We start from the raw sequence: 16,914 nt of genomic DNA, 5'->3' as shown, positions 1-16,914 counted from the left end.
ATAAAAAAGGATGAGTTCATGTCCTTTGTAGGGACATGGATGAAACTAGAAACCATCATTCTCAGCAAACTATCGCAAGGACAGAAAACCAAATACCACATGTTCTCACTCATAGGTGGGAACTGAACAATGAGAACACTTGGACACAGGAAGGGGAACATGACACACCGAGGCCTGTTGTGGGGTGGGAGGAGGGGGAATGGATGGCACTGGGGGATATACCTAATGTAAATGACAAGTTGACGGGTGCAGCACAACAACATGGCACATATATACATATGTAACAAACCTGCACATTGTGCACATGTACCCTAGAATGTAAAGTATAATTAAAAAAAAGAGTGATAACCATAATAGATTAAAACACATTGATATATTTTTTAAAAATGCTCATTGATGGGCCATTATCTTTGAAAGAGCAAAAATAAATAAATAAATAAACCATGCCAGTTTTATTCCCATTGAATATTTATACCTTGGACAGCAAACCCTGCTCACATAAATTACAAAACAGATATGATAAAACATGGGTTGAAAAACGACCAGAGTATGCACCTATAGTACTGTACACTAAATAAAATACAGGAGGCAATACTTAGAGGCCAGAAACACTCCTTACAAGTCACTTATGGAATCATAATTTACAGAAAAAATTAGCACATCTCAAGGCTCAATTTTTCTTGTCACTTACAGTAGAATATTTTGTTGCTATTGCTACACTTTAGTTTACAGTAACTATTAAATGCAGAAAGCAAGTGTAAAGCACATAGATTATGCTTTAAGTGTAGGTCCCGGCCGGGCACGGTGGCTCAAGCCTGTAATCCCAGCACTTTGGGAGGCCGACACGGGCGGATCACGAGGTCAGGAGATCGAGACCATCCTGGCTAATACGGTGAAACCCCGTCTCTACTAAAAAATACAAAAAACTAGCTGGGGGAGGTGGCGGGTGCCTGTAGTCCCAGCTACTCGGGAGGCTGAGGCAGGAGAATGGCGTAAACCAGGGAGGAGGAGCTTGCAGTGAGCTGAGATCCGGCCACTGCACTCCAGCCTGGGCGACAGAGCGAGACTCCGTCTCAAAAAAAAAAAAAAAAAAAAGAAAAAGTGTAGGTCCCATATGTATGACAGTTTGTTCAAGACTAACAGGTTTTTGCATCTTTTTTTAAACTTATTAAATGGCTAGTGGGAAAGATTTGTGCTTGTGATCAGCTCTTAACTTCAATTTTTACAGCAAGGGATCCCTGAAAACCATCTTTCTCACTGTGCCCAATGTTCTCACCATACACTTTACACTCTATGCAAATTTCAGTGTCCATGGTAAGGTTGGTGAACTGTACAGCAAGGAGGGGATGCAGGTATTTGGGCTGCAGGAGTTTGCCATAGCAGAGATAATTCTGCAGAGGAAAACCAAGGTAGGTGTCCAGTCCAAAATACTCCACATTTCCATCTTTATCCTTATCTTCATCTCACTAGCCAGTGCACTGAACAGGAAAGACATACTCATTATACTTCATCACTGGGTAACTCCCCAAGGACTCACTCTCGGGAGGCTTAGGTTTAAAGCCTAGAACTTGCTTGAGCTTTACAACAACACATAGTTTTGTAGCCATAAGTTTCGTCATTTAATCCAGAGCAATTTCCCAGCCACTCAAGCTTGAATCTGCAGAACTTTCGCTCACCTCATTCATGATTAAAGTCTCCTTGTTCTCTGGGTTCACTGGGCACATTGTCACAATCTTCAAAAATCAAGTCATCCTTCTGGGCTGAATCTTTGTACTTTTCCAGGAACCTAACTACGTTCAGCACATATGCCTCACAGTGCTTGGGATCATTAGGATGAAAGGCAGTTTCAGTCTTCTGGATCTGAGATATCCGTGTTAATCCTGGTGGGGTCCTGATATGTGGTCCTGATATGTGGGCTTAAGTTCACTGATGGTGAGCAGCACCACTTGGATGATTCCGATGAAGATGCCATCCAGGCAGCCATAACATATTATGTAGAACAGAAGGATCTTAAACCAACTGCCACCAGTCCTGCCCCAAAACTCCTTCTTCTCTGAGTTCCAGATGAATTTCTTCCAACTGCCCTCCTTCTTGTCTTTCCTGCAGGTCATGGCAACGGTGGGTCAGCAGCTGCCGCAGTCGGAAGGGCAGGTGGCTTCGGGACGCACCCTGGCGTTCTCTGAGGCGTTGCTAGTTGTCGCTGGCCTGGCTCTCCGCAGACAGGACATGCCACTGCCACTGCGGATCTGAGTGCTTCTGTTAAACTTCTAACAGCATGGGAAGTACATAAAGCTGACTGACGTTACTTTAATTCAAACAATGAATCTACTGTTGAAATGACTTTATAGCAGAGTAAGTTTTGTATTTAAACACTGCTTTCCCCTGTAATTTTACATTGAATGCATTAAGAAACATAAGGTCTGCAGCAAAAGCTAATTTTCTAAGCCATTCAGTGTTTGATAATAGTGGTTGACAGGTAGGTCTTCTTATTCAGAAAAATTTGTTTTGAATTTTTCAATCCTGAGCTCAAAAAATGGCAGTAAAACTGCTAAACCATTGAAATGCAGTGTAGATGGACAAGTCAGGATAATCAGCTTCTATTTCTTTCAGTGGTTAAGTCCACAAGTTCAAAGGTGATACTACTGGTTCAATAGCAAACAAGAGATTTAAGTATTTTCCACAAAGTTCCTACTCATGACAAATATTTTCTGCGAAGTATCTACCGATGAAAAGGTTTTCAACATCTTATGTTTTCACAAGCTTTATAAATTTGTCCAACTAAGGGTTTTTCTGCTCTACACATATTTTTACCACCACTGTCTAAGACATCTTAGCAGATTCCACATCGGGTTTACTGAATTAGTATTTTCACATCTTCTTTGAAAATATTCTTGTGTGGCTGGGCGCAGTGGCTCACACCTGTAATCCCAGCACTTTGAGAGGACGAGGTGGGAGGATCACAAGGTCAGGAGATCGAGACCATCCTGACTAACATGGTGAAACCCCGTCTCTACTAAAAATACAAAAAAAAAATTAGCTGGGCATGGTGGTACACACCTGTAATCCCAGCTACTCGGGAGGCTGAAGCAGGAGAATTGCTTGAACCCAGGAGGTGGAGGTTGCAGTGAGCTGAGATCATGCCACTGCACTCCAGCCTGGCGACACAGCGAGACTCCGTCTCAAAAAAAAAAAATTCTTGCCTGTGGTTGTTCCACACAGACTATTCACAAAGGGTAATTCTTCAGTCTCTTCAAACTCAGCACTCACTTCTCAAATAGTATTGGTACATAGGTCAACTTATCAAAAGCCAAGGAATATCATTCAAAATCATTTGCCTTGCTTTTTAATTGACTACTGATGTCTGTCCCCAGTGTCCTCAACTCTTGAAGCAACTAGTCTTGTCTAAAGACCACTGTACTGGATATATTTCTTCAGCTGCTCAAATTAAACAGGACTTAATTTACCTGCCATTAGAAAACTACTTTCTTTGCTTGACTAATAAGTCACTCAGAAATCACAACTTTGGTTGCAGCCTCATTTCCATTTTCTATTTTTGTTAACAAATTCTGCTGTAATAGATTCCATCTTAAATTTTCTAGTTTTTCTGACTATTACACTCCTGCGAATTAGGAATACTGTCATGATTGATTAATCTGGTAATGTCAACATATATTATATTCTTTTAACTCAGCTATGGTGTCACTGCATAGTAGACACAGTACTTTGCCATCTAATTCAATAAAAAATAATCCATGCTCAACTGTGACTTAAAAGCACAACACTAGATGTCTACTTTTCTTACTCACCAGATAGGTATGCACTCATACTAAAAAAAAAAAAAAGAGGTCATGTACAAGGATACCTATGACATTTGAAATACTATTGAATTATAACTGTTACTGAATTATAGTATACTGAGCAGCAGTGCAAAGTGACAGGAGCACCACATGTGGTCTCTGTTGGAGCTACTCAACTCTGCTGTTGATATGCAAAGGCAGCCATAGACAATATGTAAATAAAAGATCATGGTTACATCTCAATAAAATTTTATTTGTGGACTCTGAAATTTAAATTTCATTTAATTTTCATCTGTCACAAAATATTGTTATTCTTTTGCTTTTTTGTCAGTCATTAAAATATGAAAACCACTCTTGGCTTATAAACTATACATAAACAGGCGGTGGACCAGATTTGTTCATGGGCCATAGTTTGCGAACTCTGGCTACTGAAGACAGATTCCGTAACACCAGCAAAAGTTATTTATTAACAGCCAGGGACATAGGTTGTTGTAAGCTATCTAGGAAGCCATCCTCTATTAAAATTGATTACACTAAAATCCAAAACTATAAACAAAAAAACCCCATAGAGTTGACAGGCAATTTTAGAATTAGACTTGCTAGAAATAAACAATATGTGGACACTGACCCTGATGTAGAATGCCGAAGGAACCGTTATGCTCTCTTTGGTTAAAGCGCCTTAGGTTAAAAATAGGGTGGTAAGAAAGATTAAAATGAGCTGGCAGTCAGTTCATGTTGGAAAAACTAAATTGCAATGCACTGTCAAGAAACCAAAAGAGAAGGTGAAAAAAAAAAAGGAACAAACTTAGGGCTTTCAACAGCCATGCAAGGCAAACTCTATTAACTTCTCAAACTCTAAGCAAGTACAGTCCCTTTCTAATACTAATAAAAATCGTCTACGGCCATACCACCCTGAACGCGCCCGATCTCGTCTAATACTAATAAAAATCAGTGTCGTTGATAAGAAGTATAAACACTAAAAAATAAATTGTTCTATCAAATCAGAAAAGGGAATAACAGCAATCATACTGTTCTGAGAAACCCTCACGATGCTCAATAAAATCTCTTAGTCATATAACAGATAAAGTTGACCTGATTATCAAAGAAAAATAAGTATACATTTTTCATAAATACTAGCACATAGATCTCTACTTTAATCCTGACACATTACCATATATAAGTGCTTAAGAGTAAAAGAACTATATAACTGCACTGGCAATATCTAATTCCCCAATGGAATATGCCCTATCTGATTGTATCCCATATTAGCACCTATATTACCTATAAAGAAACTCAATGGAAACCATTAACTGAATAGTATATCAGAATTTCCAGGACTACCTGTCCCCGGTATGTATTTCTTCCATTGAAACTAAATACTTCACTTCTGTTAATTTAAGTGCAGTTCTCTTTAGCATATCTGTGGATAAAGATAGTCAGCTAGGCATGGTGGCACACACCTGTAGTCCTGGCTACTCAGGACGCTGAGGCAGGATGATCACTTGAGCCCAGGAGTTCAAGGCTATAATTCACTATGATTGCACCTGAGAATAGCCACTGTATTCCAGCCTGGGCAACACAGTGAGACCCCATCTCTTAAAAAAAAAAAAAAAAAAAAGATAAACAACTTTTTCTGATGCCAAAAATCCTTTGATACTAGGATTCACCGTCTCCTTCAAACTTTTGAAAATGCCAAACCAATGATTTAAAAAACTTGGATTTTACAAGGAAAACTACACTTATTCAACATCTAGATGATTTAATATTATATATTCCAGGTCACAAGAATCTCAAACATACTCCTTATTCCTCCTGACTAGATTAGCTGAAAAGAGACACGCCATTTTCAATTTTGCCAAGAAAGGAATCATCAACAGAAGGTCAATCACTTTCTTTGTCAGAATTAAAGCTATTCGAGAACATCCTAGATCTTCAACTAAAGGGCAAATGAGAGGATTATTAAGACTGACAGCTTACTACCGGCAATGGATAGCTAACTTTTCTAAAACAGTTCAAACAACACCATCACATGAACTGACTAAAACAGACATCCTGACCTTTTAATATATACCGGAATATTTATAAATAAAATGATACAATGTCTGGACCTGGTTTCAAAGTAATCCAGTAGAATGAAGGTTAGTGAAAGGGATATACATTAAACAAGGCTGGCCATGTGTTGATAGCTGTAAAGTCAGATGATGGGCATTAAAAGGTTATTATACTTTTCTCTGCGCTTCCGAATATGTTTGAAATTTCCCTACTAAAAAGAGGCGAAACCAAATTTCAAGATAGACTGTTAGAAAATATTTAGAACAAATAAAACTAACGTGGTTAGATTTTGGTTAAAATCTACCAAAAACTTATTTAAATCAATTTTAAAAGACACACAATCTAATAGAAAAGTGAACAAAACATATAAAAATTATTACAGAAGAACTAAGAAAAACCAATACACATAGAAGATAATCAACCTCAGTAGCAGTCAGAGATATTCAAAATTAAACGAGGTACCATCTATTGCCCATCAAATACACAGAAAAGTTAAAATCTTGTTAATATCCAGCATGCGCAAGGGTATGAAAAAACAGTCACACTCATACACTGTGATTGTAAATGTAAACTGGTACCATATTTCCTTCAGAGAGTAATTCTTCAGGATCTATCAAATTTTTAAATACCTATGCCATTTGATCCTAAAATTATACTACTAACACTCAATCCTATGTAAATATTCACAATTATCTAACATGTTAAAAAAATAAGAATATTTATTGATGTATTCTTTGTAACAGTGAAAAACTGAAGAACATAAATCTTGCTACATCCATATAATGGGGTACTATACAACTGCTGAAAAGAATGAGGTAGATTTCTATACGTAGATATGGAAAACGGTTATGATTACACCACTATATAAAGAGCAAGATGTACAACAATATGTATAGTATCATCCCATTTATGTCTTTGTTGCCCAGGGTGGTCTCAAACTCCTGGGCTCAAGTGATCCTCCCACCTCAGCCTCCTGAGTAGCTGGGATTACAGGCAAGTAGCTGGGACTACAGACATGTGCCACCACACCTGGCTCCTAAGAGTCTTACTTGCATATACATTTCAAACACCAAGTACAGCTTCTTGTTCATAGTGGGTACTGGATAAATACCTGCTGAATTAATTAATGTAGCTGAGTTAATAGACCTTTCTATAAAAAAGCAATTGCTATGATGTGGCTCTGCGTCCACACCCAAGTCTCATCTCAAATTATAATAGCCATAATCACCACGTACTGAGGACAGGACATGGTGGGAAGTGACTGGATCATGGGGACGGTCTCCCCCATACTGTTCTTGCGACACTTAGTTCTCGAGATGTGATGGTTTTGTAAGTGTTTGACGGTTCCTCTTACACATAAGCTGTCTCTCGCCTGACACCATGTTAAGACGTGCCTGCTTCTCCTAGTGCCATGATTGTAAGCTTCCTGAGGCCTCTCCAGTTATGTGGAACTGTGAGTCAGTTAAATCTCCTTTGTTTATAAACTACCCAGTCTTGGGTAGTATCTTTGTAGCAGTGTGAAAATAGACTAATACAGCAATTACTTCCTATTCTATCACTTTTATAACAAGCATAATCTTCAAATCAGATCATAAGTTCTGATAGTTATATGTCTTATAAAAATGATAAACTGTAGCTTCTCTTCCTCTCATCATCTTCAAAAAGCTATACGGGAGAAAACAAAAACACAGTTCCTGTTTTTGTGAAATAATTGAATCCCAAAACGGAAACTAGTATTTGCTGGAAGCAACAGAGCCTAGGCCAACAGGTATGCTAGCACTAGAGAGTTCTTACAGGCACAGTTCTCACCTACAAGTTACTTTTCAACTAACTTGACTTTAAATTGAATATACTTACTTTCTCTGTATTCTATTTCTGCTTCCTTACGCAATTTTTTCTCTCTGGCAAGAGCTTCAGGGCTTCCCCAAACTTCCAAAGATCTGTCATACACACATGGTCACCACAATGAATAATTTTAATGACTTACTGACATCACATTTAAATCTAAATTCTCTAGTGAGAATCTTACAACAAAGCATAAGGTGCTTTCAGAGAAATATAAAGAACTTAAGGAACTTTTCCAAATGAAATCTAAACAATTAGAATAAATTCAACAGCAAATTTTCTTACACATTATGACATATATTTAGTTGATGAGTACATATTAGTAACTCACAAATATACAAATTTGCAAATACAAAAATATTGTTTTTAAAAAGTCATTTAAAAAATTCTGAATCTGTCTAAAATCTATTTTTATTAATCCAAAATTTGGCTTGCACTTTTATTCTGAAAGAACTATGTTCTTACTTTGCCTCCACATCTGATCTCAAGTATACAGTAAAAGACTCAGTATCTTCATGGGGACTTCGTCGTCTGATTTTTCGAAGTTGTTCTAGATCACTAGAGAAAGAAACATGTTGAATTCATTCAGACAAAGTGCATATAGTTTATATACTTAAAGAGGATTACTAAGGGCAGATAAAAGCAACAACACTGATCCCCATCTTAGAGGAATATAGATGTGAATGGCTTTTAAAGATCTGTTTAAAGATGACATTTTGTATACAAAAAATATTCTAGAGACAGTGAAAAAAAATTACTCTTGATGCTCAGTGTAGACACCACAACATAATATGTAGAGATTCAATTCCCTCACCAATGCTTATATTTTTATCTGCTATGGGCACACCACTGCCATCTCTAATATACGGGAAAAAAAGTGAAAAGTTAGGTAATGCATGGGGGCTCACTGCCAGCACTTTGGGAAGCCAAGGCAGGTGGATCACCTGAGGTCAGGAGTTCGAGATCAGCCTGCTCAACATGGTGAAACCCCGTCTCCACTAAAAAATATACAAAAATTAGCTGGGTGTAGTGGTGCCTGCCTGTAGTCCCAGCTACTCAGGAGGCTGAGGCAGGAGAATCGCTTGAACCCGGGAAGCAGAGGTTACAGTGAGCCAAGATCATGCCACTGTACTTCAGCCTGGAGACAAAGCAAGACTCCGTCTCAAAAAAAAAAAAAGTGAAAAATAGGCAAGGTGTGGTAGCTCACACCTGTAATCCCAGCACTTTGGGAGGCTGAGATGGGTGGATCACTTGATGTCAGGAGTTCGAGACTAGCCTGTGCAACCTGCAAAACCCCGTCTCTACAAAAAATACAAAAATTAGCCAGGCGTGGTGGCACACAGCAGTAGTCCCAGCTACTCGGGAGGCTGAGGTCAGAGAATCACTGAGCTAAGGAGGCAGAGGCTGCAGTGAGCCACGACTGTGCCACTGTACTCCAGCCTGGGCAGCAGAGTGAGACCCTGTCTCAAAAAAAAAAAAAAAAAAGAAGAAGAAGAAAGAACATGGATTAGAATATCATCCCTCTACTTAAGAATTTAAGTTAAAAATTTACAGTCATTATTTGTTTATATGTAGATTAATACTAAGTGGTAATATCTATTCAAAGGTATGAAGTCATAAAGAGTATATGTCAATTACATGTTATTTATTTTCCTTTCTCTTAAATTCTGAAAAGCTTATATATTCATCAAGTCACTGCTAAATAGTCATTCTGTATTTAATCACGGATCTTCCTATAGAAATTTTGTAACAGCAATGAAATAACCTATAAATAAAAAGTCTGTGACTATATAATGTTATCAAGTTCTAGAAATTAAACCTAGATTTAAAAAACATCAATAGCCATCACATGTTAGTAAAAATGTATGGATCAGCTTTCAAAAGATACATATTCTAGTTCTCCCGGTCACTGACTCACTTAAATGAGCTGGGTCAATCACTAACATCTTACATTATGTTCATCCTGGCCTACTAAAGTGGAGACAGCAATGCCTAATCCACTTAATTCACAAAATTTTTGTGAGAACTAAATCAATATTATAATTGGTTGTTGATGTAACAGTTATAGAAGTTAAAAATTATAGGAATACCTATTTCTTGATATATACCAAAGTGGCTGTGACAATGAGGAAGACTGAAAAAAAGATCATCTGATTTCTCTAACTGGCACACAAAGGAGGGAGAAAAGTTTAAATTTGCGACTAACATAATTTCAATAAATATAAATATGAGAAATTAATAATAACAGATATTGGAAAATAGTAAAAATAACTTATACTCAACAGAAACCACAGTTGGGAGCATGAATATAAATTTAACTCTAAATTAAGTATTCAACTCTGCTGGCCAAAAAACCAAAAGAGTCAAACATACAAATATGTAAATAATCTTACTGAGAATTCTGTCACATATCAATGACTTAAAATTTAACTCCTAAGATTCTTATGTGATGGAGAGGTTTTGAAGAATTTACCATTGTGGGTTTAAGAAACTAAGAAAGACTAGAATTGGTAATGTTGGGGCAGGATTCAGTTTAGTTTGCTAACAATTTTTAACATTTTTGACTGAATAAAAGTATTTCTCCATTTTAAGGAGCCAGTAGCAAATGTTCCATATATGGATGGTAGCAGGTAACACACTCTAATAAAGGAAAAGTTATTTAGATTATTTAGATATGGCACACGGCTACATTTTTTTTTTAAATTACCTGGATTTGAGGCAGAACTCATTTATTGCTCTGACTCCAGTGATGAAATTATTCTGAGTGTACTTTGATCCATACTCCCTTTTCTTAAGGACTGCTTTAACTAAACAAAAAACAGGAAAACATAATAAATACGCACATTGAAAATCACGTGTGAAGATGAATATAGGCTGATATTTAAGAGGCTTCACGAATTAATTTCACAGAAAACTGATCTTTTTCACCAAATGACACCAGAGAAAAAAATTATCCAAGTGCAGAATAGGATGAAATTGCATTTGTAGCCATCTAGCTTTTGTCTCTATAGATCATCTATAACCGATGCCAAAATGTCAACCTCTGCCTAATGAACACCTTGAATAGGTATTACTGGTCTGTCTAAATAATATTAGTATAATTTAAATTGCTTAGGGTCTAAATGAAAATGAACTGAAGTTTCGATAAAAAATTACAGAATATTGGGAGGCTGAGGCAGGTAGATCACTTGAGGTCAGGAGTTTGAGACCAGCCTGGCCAACATGGTGAAACCCTCTCTCTACTAAAAAAATACAAAAATTGGCCAGGTGTGGTGGTAGGTGCCTGTAATCCCAGCTTCTCAGGAGGCTGAGGCATGAGAATCACTTGAACCTGGAAGGCAGAGGTGGCAGTGAGCCAGATCATGCCACTGTACTCCAGCCTGGGCTACAAAGTCAGACTCTGTCCAAAAAAAAAAAAAAAAAAAATTACAGAGTAGTTGAGTGCTTTTCAAATTGTGAGGTGAAATTAGCATTTCATACAAAGCAGAACTATAAAGTAATTAAAGACTATTACATATAAGTATTTTTTTGTGAAAACCTTTGTTTCATTTACATATACTAATTTATATGTATACTAGTTGCTAATTAGTGTTTCTTACGTGGGTTGCAGTCATAAAAGTTTAAAGCCACTAGATCATTTCACATAATGTAATACAACTAAAGAAAAGGATGGAGTAATTTCATCAGTTAAAAATTACAAAAAAATTCATTACAGATTATAGGTTAAATATTGCCTTCTAATAAATTGTTTTCTATTGTCAAGTATCAAACTGCTCATAAAAAGGCCAGTGACACCAACACCAATACCAGTTTGGCATCAATTATAGTCTGTGAGTTAAAAATTACAGAACATTGGTCTATGTTAATACATCATTATAAGGTGAGACTTTTGGTCATATGATAGAGATAAATAAGCAAATACCTTAAGTGCAAGAGCAAAATAACAAACTCATGTGTTCTATTTCAAATTGTCACCTATTCACTTCATGTTCTATTCTCACATTTACTATTTCACAATTTTCTGTTCTACTTCCAAGTTGAAAGAGCAAATTCAGCCTAAGATTACCTATCACTACAGTGGGTAAAAAGACTCCTAAAATAATACATACTTACATTAAATGCACAAACATTGTGTAATAAGAATATTTCAAAAATAAAGTTCAATTAAAAAATCAAAACCTTATCTGAAAAAAATACATAAAGAAAATACAGATTTTTTTTTTTGCATGAGTTTCAGGTCTCTAAACTGCCTTTTACATTTAAAAAAAGTTTTTTATTTTAAATGTCTTCCAAATAGCCAAAAAATCCTGGCCCAGGTTATTAATGATGAAGATGAGGATGATAATGATAATCATGGCTGCTATAACAACATTAGTTAATTGACTGTCTACCATGTGTTAATCAAAGTTACCCTAGAAAAGAAGTCTCATTTTCAAGCACCACGTTATAGGGGAGAAAACTAAGCCTCAGAGAAGTCAAGTAAATTGCCCAAGGTCAGCCAGTTGGTAAGAACTGGAGCCACAAATTTAGTCCAGTTTTGTCTGATGCCAAAGTCACAGTGCTATTAATGATAGAGTTGCTGCCTCCATGAAACAGCTGCTTTGGAGATGAGAACCATAGCCTGTTATACAGAAAAGAGCTACAAACGGGAATTCCTTCAATTTCTCCCAGAAAAGAAAGTCAGACAAGAACGGCCAAACTCTACCTGGATTTGAATAAGCAGTAGCTGAAAGGTGTGGGCCTCTTGTTCTTTAACTGCATTACTCTTCTAAAAATGATAATGCAATTGATGATTCTTATTTGCCATTATTCCTTTCTTTGGGCTTTTGAAAAAATTTGTGACAAAAATGCAAAATACATTTAATGGAAAATTACTTTAATATGTAAGAGAATAAATCCTTATGGTCAATCTATTTAAATAAAAGCAAAAACAAACTATACTCTTAGAATAATATAACTATAAAGAGCTCTACATAAACCAATGTTATATATTTAATTCAAAACATTTTTATAATAAAAAATAGGATAAAATATATTTACCTCTTACTTGGAGAGGTTCTTGCTTAAGTGGAGCTTTGAGTTCTGCGCCTATATCTTCTGCTGTAAAGTTTATTAAAACAAGTTTACACTGAACAACTGCTTTCACACAAATCTATAAACTTAATTAATATTAGCCAACGTAATATAACAATGCATCAAAACGACAATGTATCATAGACCATGTTGGATTCATCTTAAGAATGTAAGAGTAGTTAAACATTACAAAAGCTATTTATCTCATTAACAGATTAAAGAAGAGAAACTGTACAATCATTTCAGAAGCTAAAGAAAAAGCATCTAATACAATTCAACATCCATGCAAATCTCAAACGCTTTTAGAAAATTAGGACAAAAAGGAATTTCTTTAAAGGGTAAAACAAACCTACAACAAACATTGTCTTTAATGGTGAACGTTTAAATGCATTTTTAAATTAAGGAACAAAAGAATGCGCAGTTCTTCCATTTAAAACTATATAGAGATATCATTCAATGAATAAAGAAGGATTATCAAGTGGGACTGGGACAACTCTACAACCCTACACCTACAAAAAAACACATTAAATAAGAAAAATTTCAATCTACCTCCCACCATAAAGAAAAAACAATTACAGGTAGATTAATTAATTATTTAAATGTTAAGGTATTTACATGCCTCATAGTAGACAATATAGAAAACTTTTATGGTACAGAAAGATTTCTTAAACAAGATATAAACAAGACAAGAAAAACTGGATAAATTTCTGCCAAGTTAAAACTCAGAAAAACTGTTTATCAAATAATCCCATAAAAAACAGAGAAAAAAGAAAGGCCTCAAACTGAGAGAAGATATTTCCAACAAATAGAATCAACAAAAGTAATCAAGAATATTTAAATAAGTCCTCTAGATCAAGAAAATGACAATCCATTAGAAAAAAATAGGAAGGACAATCTTGCAGAGAAAAGGGTATACAAATAACCAATAAATATTTGAAAAAATGTCTGCCTCATCATTAATAGAGTCCAAATGAAATCACAAGATGCTATTTTATAATCATCAGATCAAGAAAAAGAAAAATATGACAATACCTAATATTGGCAAGGGTATGGCACAATGAAAACGCATACACTGCTGGTGGAAATATAAACGGGCACAATACCTTGGTAAACAAGTAGGCATTATCTACTACAGTTGAACACAAGCATAAATTATGACCCAGCAATTCTTCTAGGTCAATATATTTGGCTTCAAGGAACTCTTGCACGAGGGCACAAGGACAGAGGTACGTGAGTGTTCAGAGTACCGCCCATTAGCAAGAGAATAGATAGATAGATAGATAGATAGATAGATAGATAGATAGATAGATAGACAGATAAAACATGTTATATCCACACAACATTTCATACAGCAATGAATAACAACAAACATAATAATGGCCATCTTTCTCTGAGCTTTTACCGTGTGCTAAGTACTACTCTAAGCATGTATCAACTCATTTAACTTATACAACATCCCTGAACAGTATGTGCTATAATTATCTCCAAGAAAATTAATGAACCAGACACACACACTAATCAACAGGATAAATCTTAGCAACTAAATTTAATGAAAGAAGTAAATCACAAAAGAACACATACAGTAAGCTATCACAATGAAGTTCACAAACAAGCAAAAGTAAACAATCAGGGCTATATACAAATGTACAAAGCTATTTCCTTTTTTTTCACATGGATACATAGGACAAATGGAGATGTGAGGATGTGATCAAGACAGTGAAGTTCTTAGCTTGAGTAGTAAATTCCAAGGTTTGATTTTACGTTTTTTAACTTATATATGCATTATAATATCCTTTTGTATGTATCAAATACATTGTAAAAATCTCACCCTTAAAACATTTTCCATTATATTTATATCCTCATTCAACAATATTTCAGAGTTTATGAAGAATGGCTACATTTACTAAGTATTTAACATGTGCCATGTACTGTCCTATGCACTTTACAAATTATTTCATTTAATTGTCCAAAAATTGCTCTGAGTGAAAATACTATTATCTTCATCTTATGAGGAAACTGAGACACAGAGATTATTATAACTTCCCCCAAAGTCACAGAGCCAGTTTTCCTTATTATGAGGAAACTGGGGCATGGAAAGGTTTTGTAAATTCTCCCAAAGTCACACAGCTAGTATTTTAAACATGGAGGTACAGTTATTTTGATTACTCTATACTCTTAACCACTTTCCTGTATTGCCTGTGTTTAGAACAATATTTAATTTTATGTGTAGGTATTTGTGCATTTTTCTAGGGGGTAAAAAAGGAGTAGATAATGGATTACCAACACGGAGATCACTGGAACCTCCTGAAAACAGCAGTTTCTGGACAAGAATGGGAATGGACACAGTAGTTGGGGAGAAAATAGGAGATTAAATGGAAGCAGTATTTGGACTTTCAACAGGACCTGAAAAAGAGAATGATTCAAGGAAAGGTTGACTGCATTTTACATAGAGATGGGAATGACGCAATAACCATGAAGAAAATATAAAGTAGGCTAACGGGATAATCCCAAAAGCAAAGTCCTTGAGCAGATGAGATAGTAGGGGACCCAGAATATAAGTCTCTGAAAACATGGAATGAAACAGAAATTAACTAATTCCACATATTTAGATTATGAGTTCATTTAAATGATATGGAACACCACTAAGTCTGACTACTTAACTGTGGTACATTTGTACTTCTGCCATTTTTCAGTTTACCATCTTGTTTTCTTTGCTTTTATTTTTATTTCGCTTTTCCTGCCATCTCTTAGATTGAAAAAGTTTTCTATATTGTCCTCCCAATTGCTATTTAGAATTTCCAAGACTATATTTCTATTGTTTAACATTATTTTTCTTTAAAAAAACCTTTTTATTATTAATTTTTTGGGTTTTTGGTTACATTTGCTTTTATATTTTAATTTTTTTATTTTTAATTTTTATGGGTACACAGTAGATTTATACATTTATGGGGTACGTGAGGTATTTTGAAACAGGCATACAAAGTGTAATGATCACATCAGGGTAAATGGGGCATCGATCATCTCAAATATTTATCCTTTGTGTTACAAACAACCCAATTATACTCTTTTAGTTGTTTTTAAATGTACAATAAATTATTGCTGACTGCAGTCACCCTGTTGTGCTATGAAATACTAGATCTTATTCATTCTATCTAACTGCAGTTTTGTACCCATTAACCATCCTCACTCTCCACCTCCCACTATTCTTCCCAGTCCCTAGTTACCATCATTCTACTCTCTCTCTCTCCATGAATTTACTTGTTTTAATTTTAGCTCCACAAATAAGTGAGAACATGCCCTTTTCCTTTCTGTGCCTGCCTTATTTCACTTAAGGTAACAACCTCCAGTTCCATCCGTATTGCTGCAAATGACAGGATCTCATTCTTTTTCATGCCTAAATAATACTCCATTGTATACATAGACTACATTTGCCTTATCCATTCTTTTGCTGATGGACACTTAGTTTGCTTCCAAATCTTGACTATTGTGAACAGTGCTGCAATAAACATGGGAATGCAGATAGTTCTTCTGATATGCCGATTTCCATATTTATTTATTTATTTATTTTTTTTTTTGAGAGGGAGTCTCACTCTGTCGCCAGACTGGAGTGCAGTGGCACGATCTCAGCTCACTGCAACCTCCACCTCCTGGGATCAAGCAATTCTCCTGCCTCAGCCTCCTGAGTAGGTGGGACTACCAGCGTGTGCCACCACATTCAGCTAATTTTTTGTATGATTTCCTTTCTTTTAGGAATATACCTAGTAGTGGAATTGCTGATAGTTCTATTTTTGGTTTTTTGAGGGTCCTCCAAATTGTTCTTCATAGTAGCTGTACTAATTTACACTCCCATCAACAATGTACGAGGGTTCCCTTTTCTCCATTTCCTCACCATCATTTGTTATTGCCTGTCTTTTGGATAAAAGCCCTTTGAAGCGGAGTGAGATGATATCTCATTATTGTTTTGATTTGCACTTCTCTGATGATCAATGATGTTGAGCACTTTTTCATATACCTTTTTGCCACTTGCATATTTTCTTTTGAAAACGTCTCTTGAGATCTTTTACCCATATTTTAATTAGATTATTAGATTTTTTCCCCCTAGAGTTATTTAAGCTCCTTATATATTCTGGTGAGATTGATAGTTTAC

General features: G+C 35.7%; 1 protein-coding gene across 1 annotated transcript in view; it reads right to left on the bottom strand.

Moving 5' to 3' along the window:
* SLC30A9 (solute carrier family 30 (zinc transporter), member 9) overlaps positions 1 to 16,914 on the bottom strand; it is a 116,679-nt gene that overhangs the window by 75,565 nt on the left and 24,200 nt on the right. The window contains exons 3-6 of the mRNA XM_011987991.1: positions 12,735 to 12,794; positions 10,402 to 10,501; positions 8,160 to 8,252; positions 7,707 to 7,789 (exon numbers count right to left, since the gene is read on the bottom strand). Of these exons, the coding sequence (XP_011843381.1) occupies positions 7,707 to 7,789; positions 8,160 to 8,252; positions 10,402 to 10,501; positions 12,735 to 12,794 (336 nt within the window). The remainder of the gene's footprint in view (positions 1 to 7,706; positions 7,790 to 8,159; positions 8,253 to 10,401; positions 10,502 to 12,734; positions 12,795 to 16,914) is intronic.

This window comes from Mandrillus leucophaeus, unplaced genomic scaffold (genome assembly GCF_000951045.1).
Source record: "Mandrillus leucophaeus isolate KB7577 unplaced genomic scaffold, Mleu.le_1.0 Scaffold320, whole genome shotgun sequence".
NCBI classification, from domain to species: Eukaryota; Metazoa; Chordata; class Mammalia; order Primates; family Cercopithecidae; genus Mandrillus; species Mandrillus leucophaeus.
The sequence above is the reverse complement of the archived record's forward strand: the minus strand, read 5'-3'. Positions and strand labels throughout refer to the sequence as shown.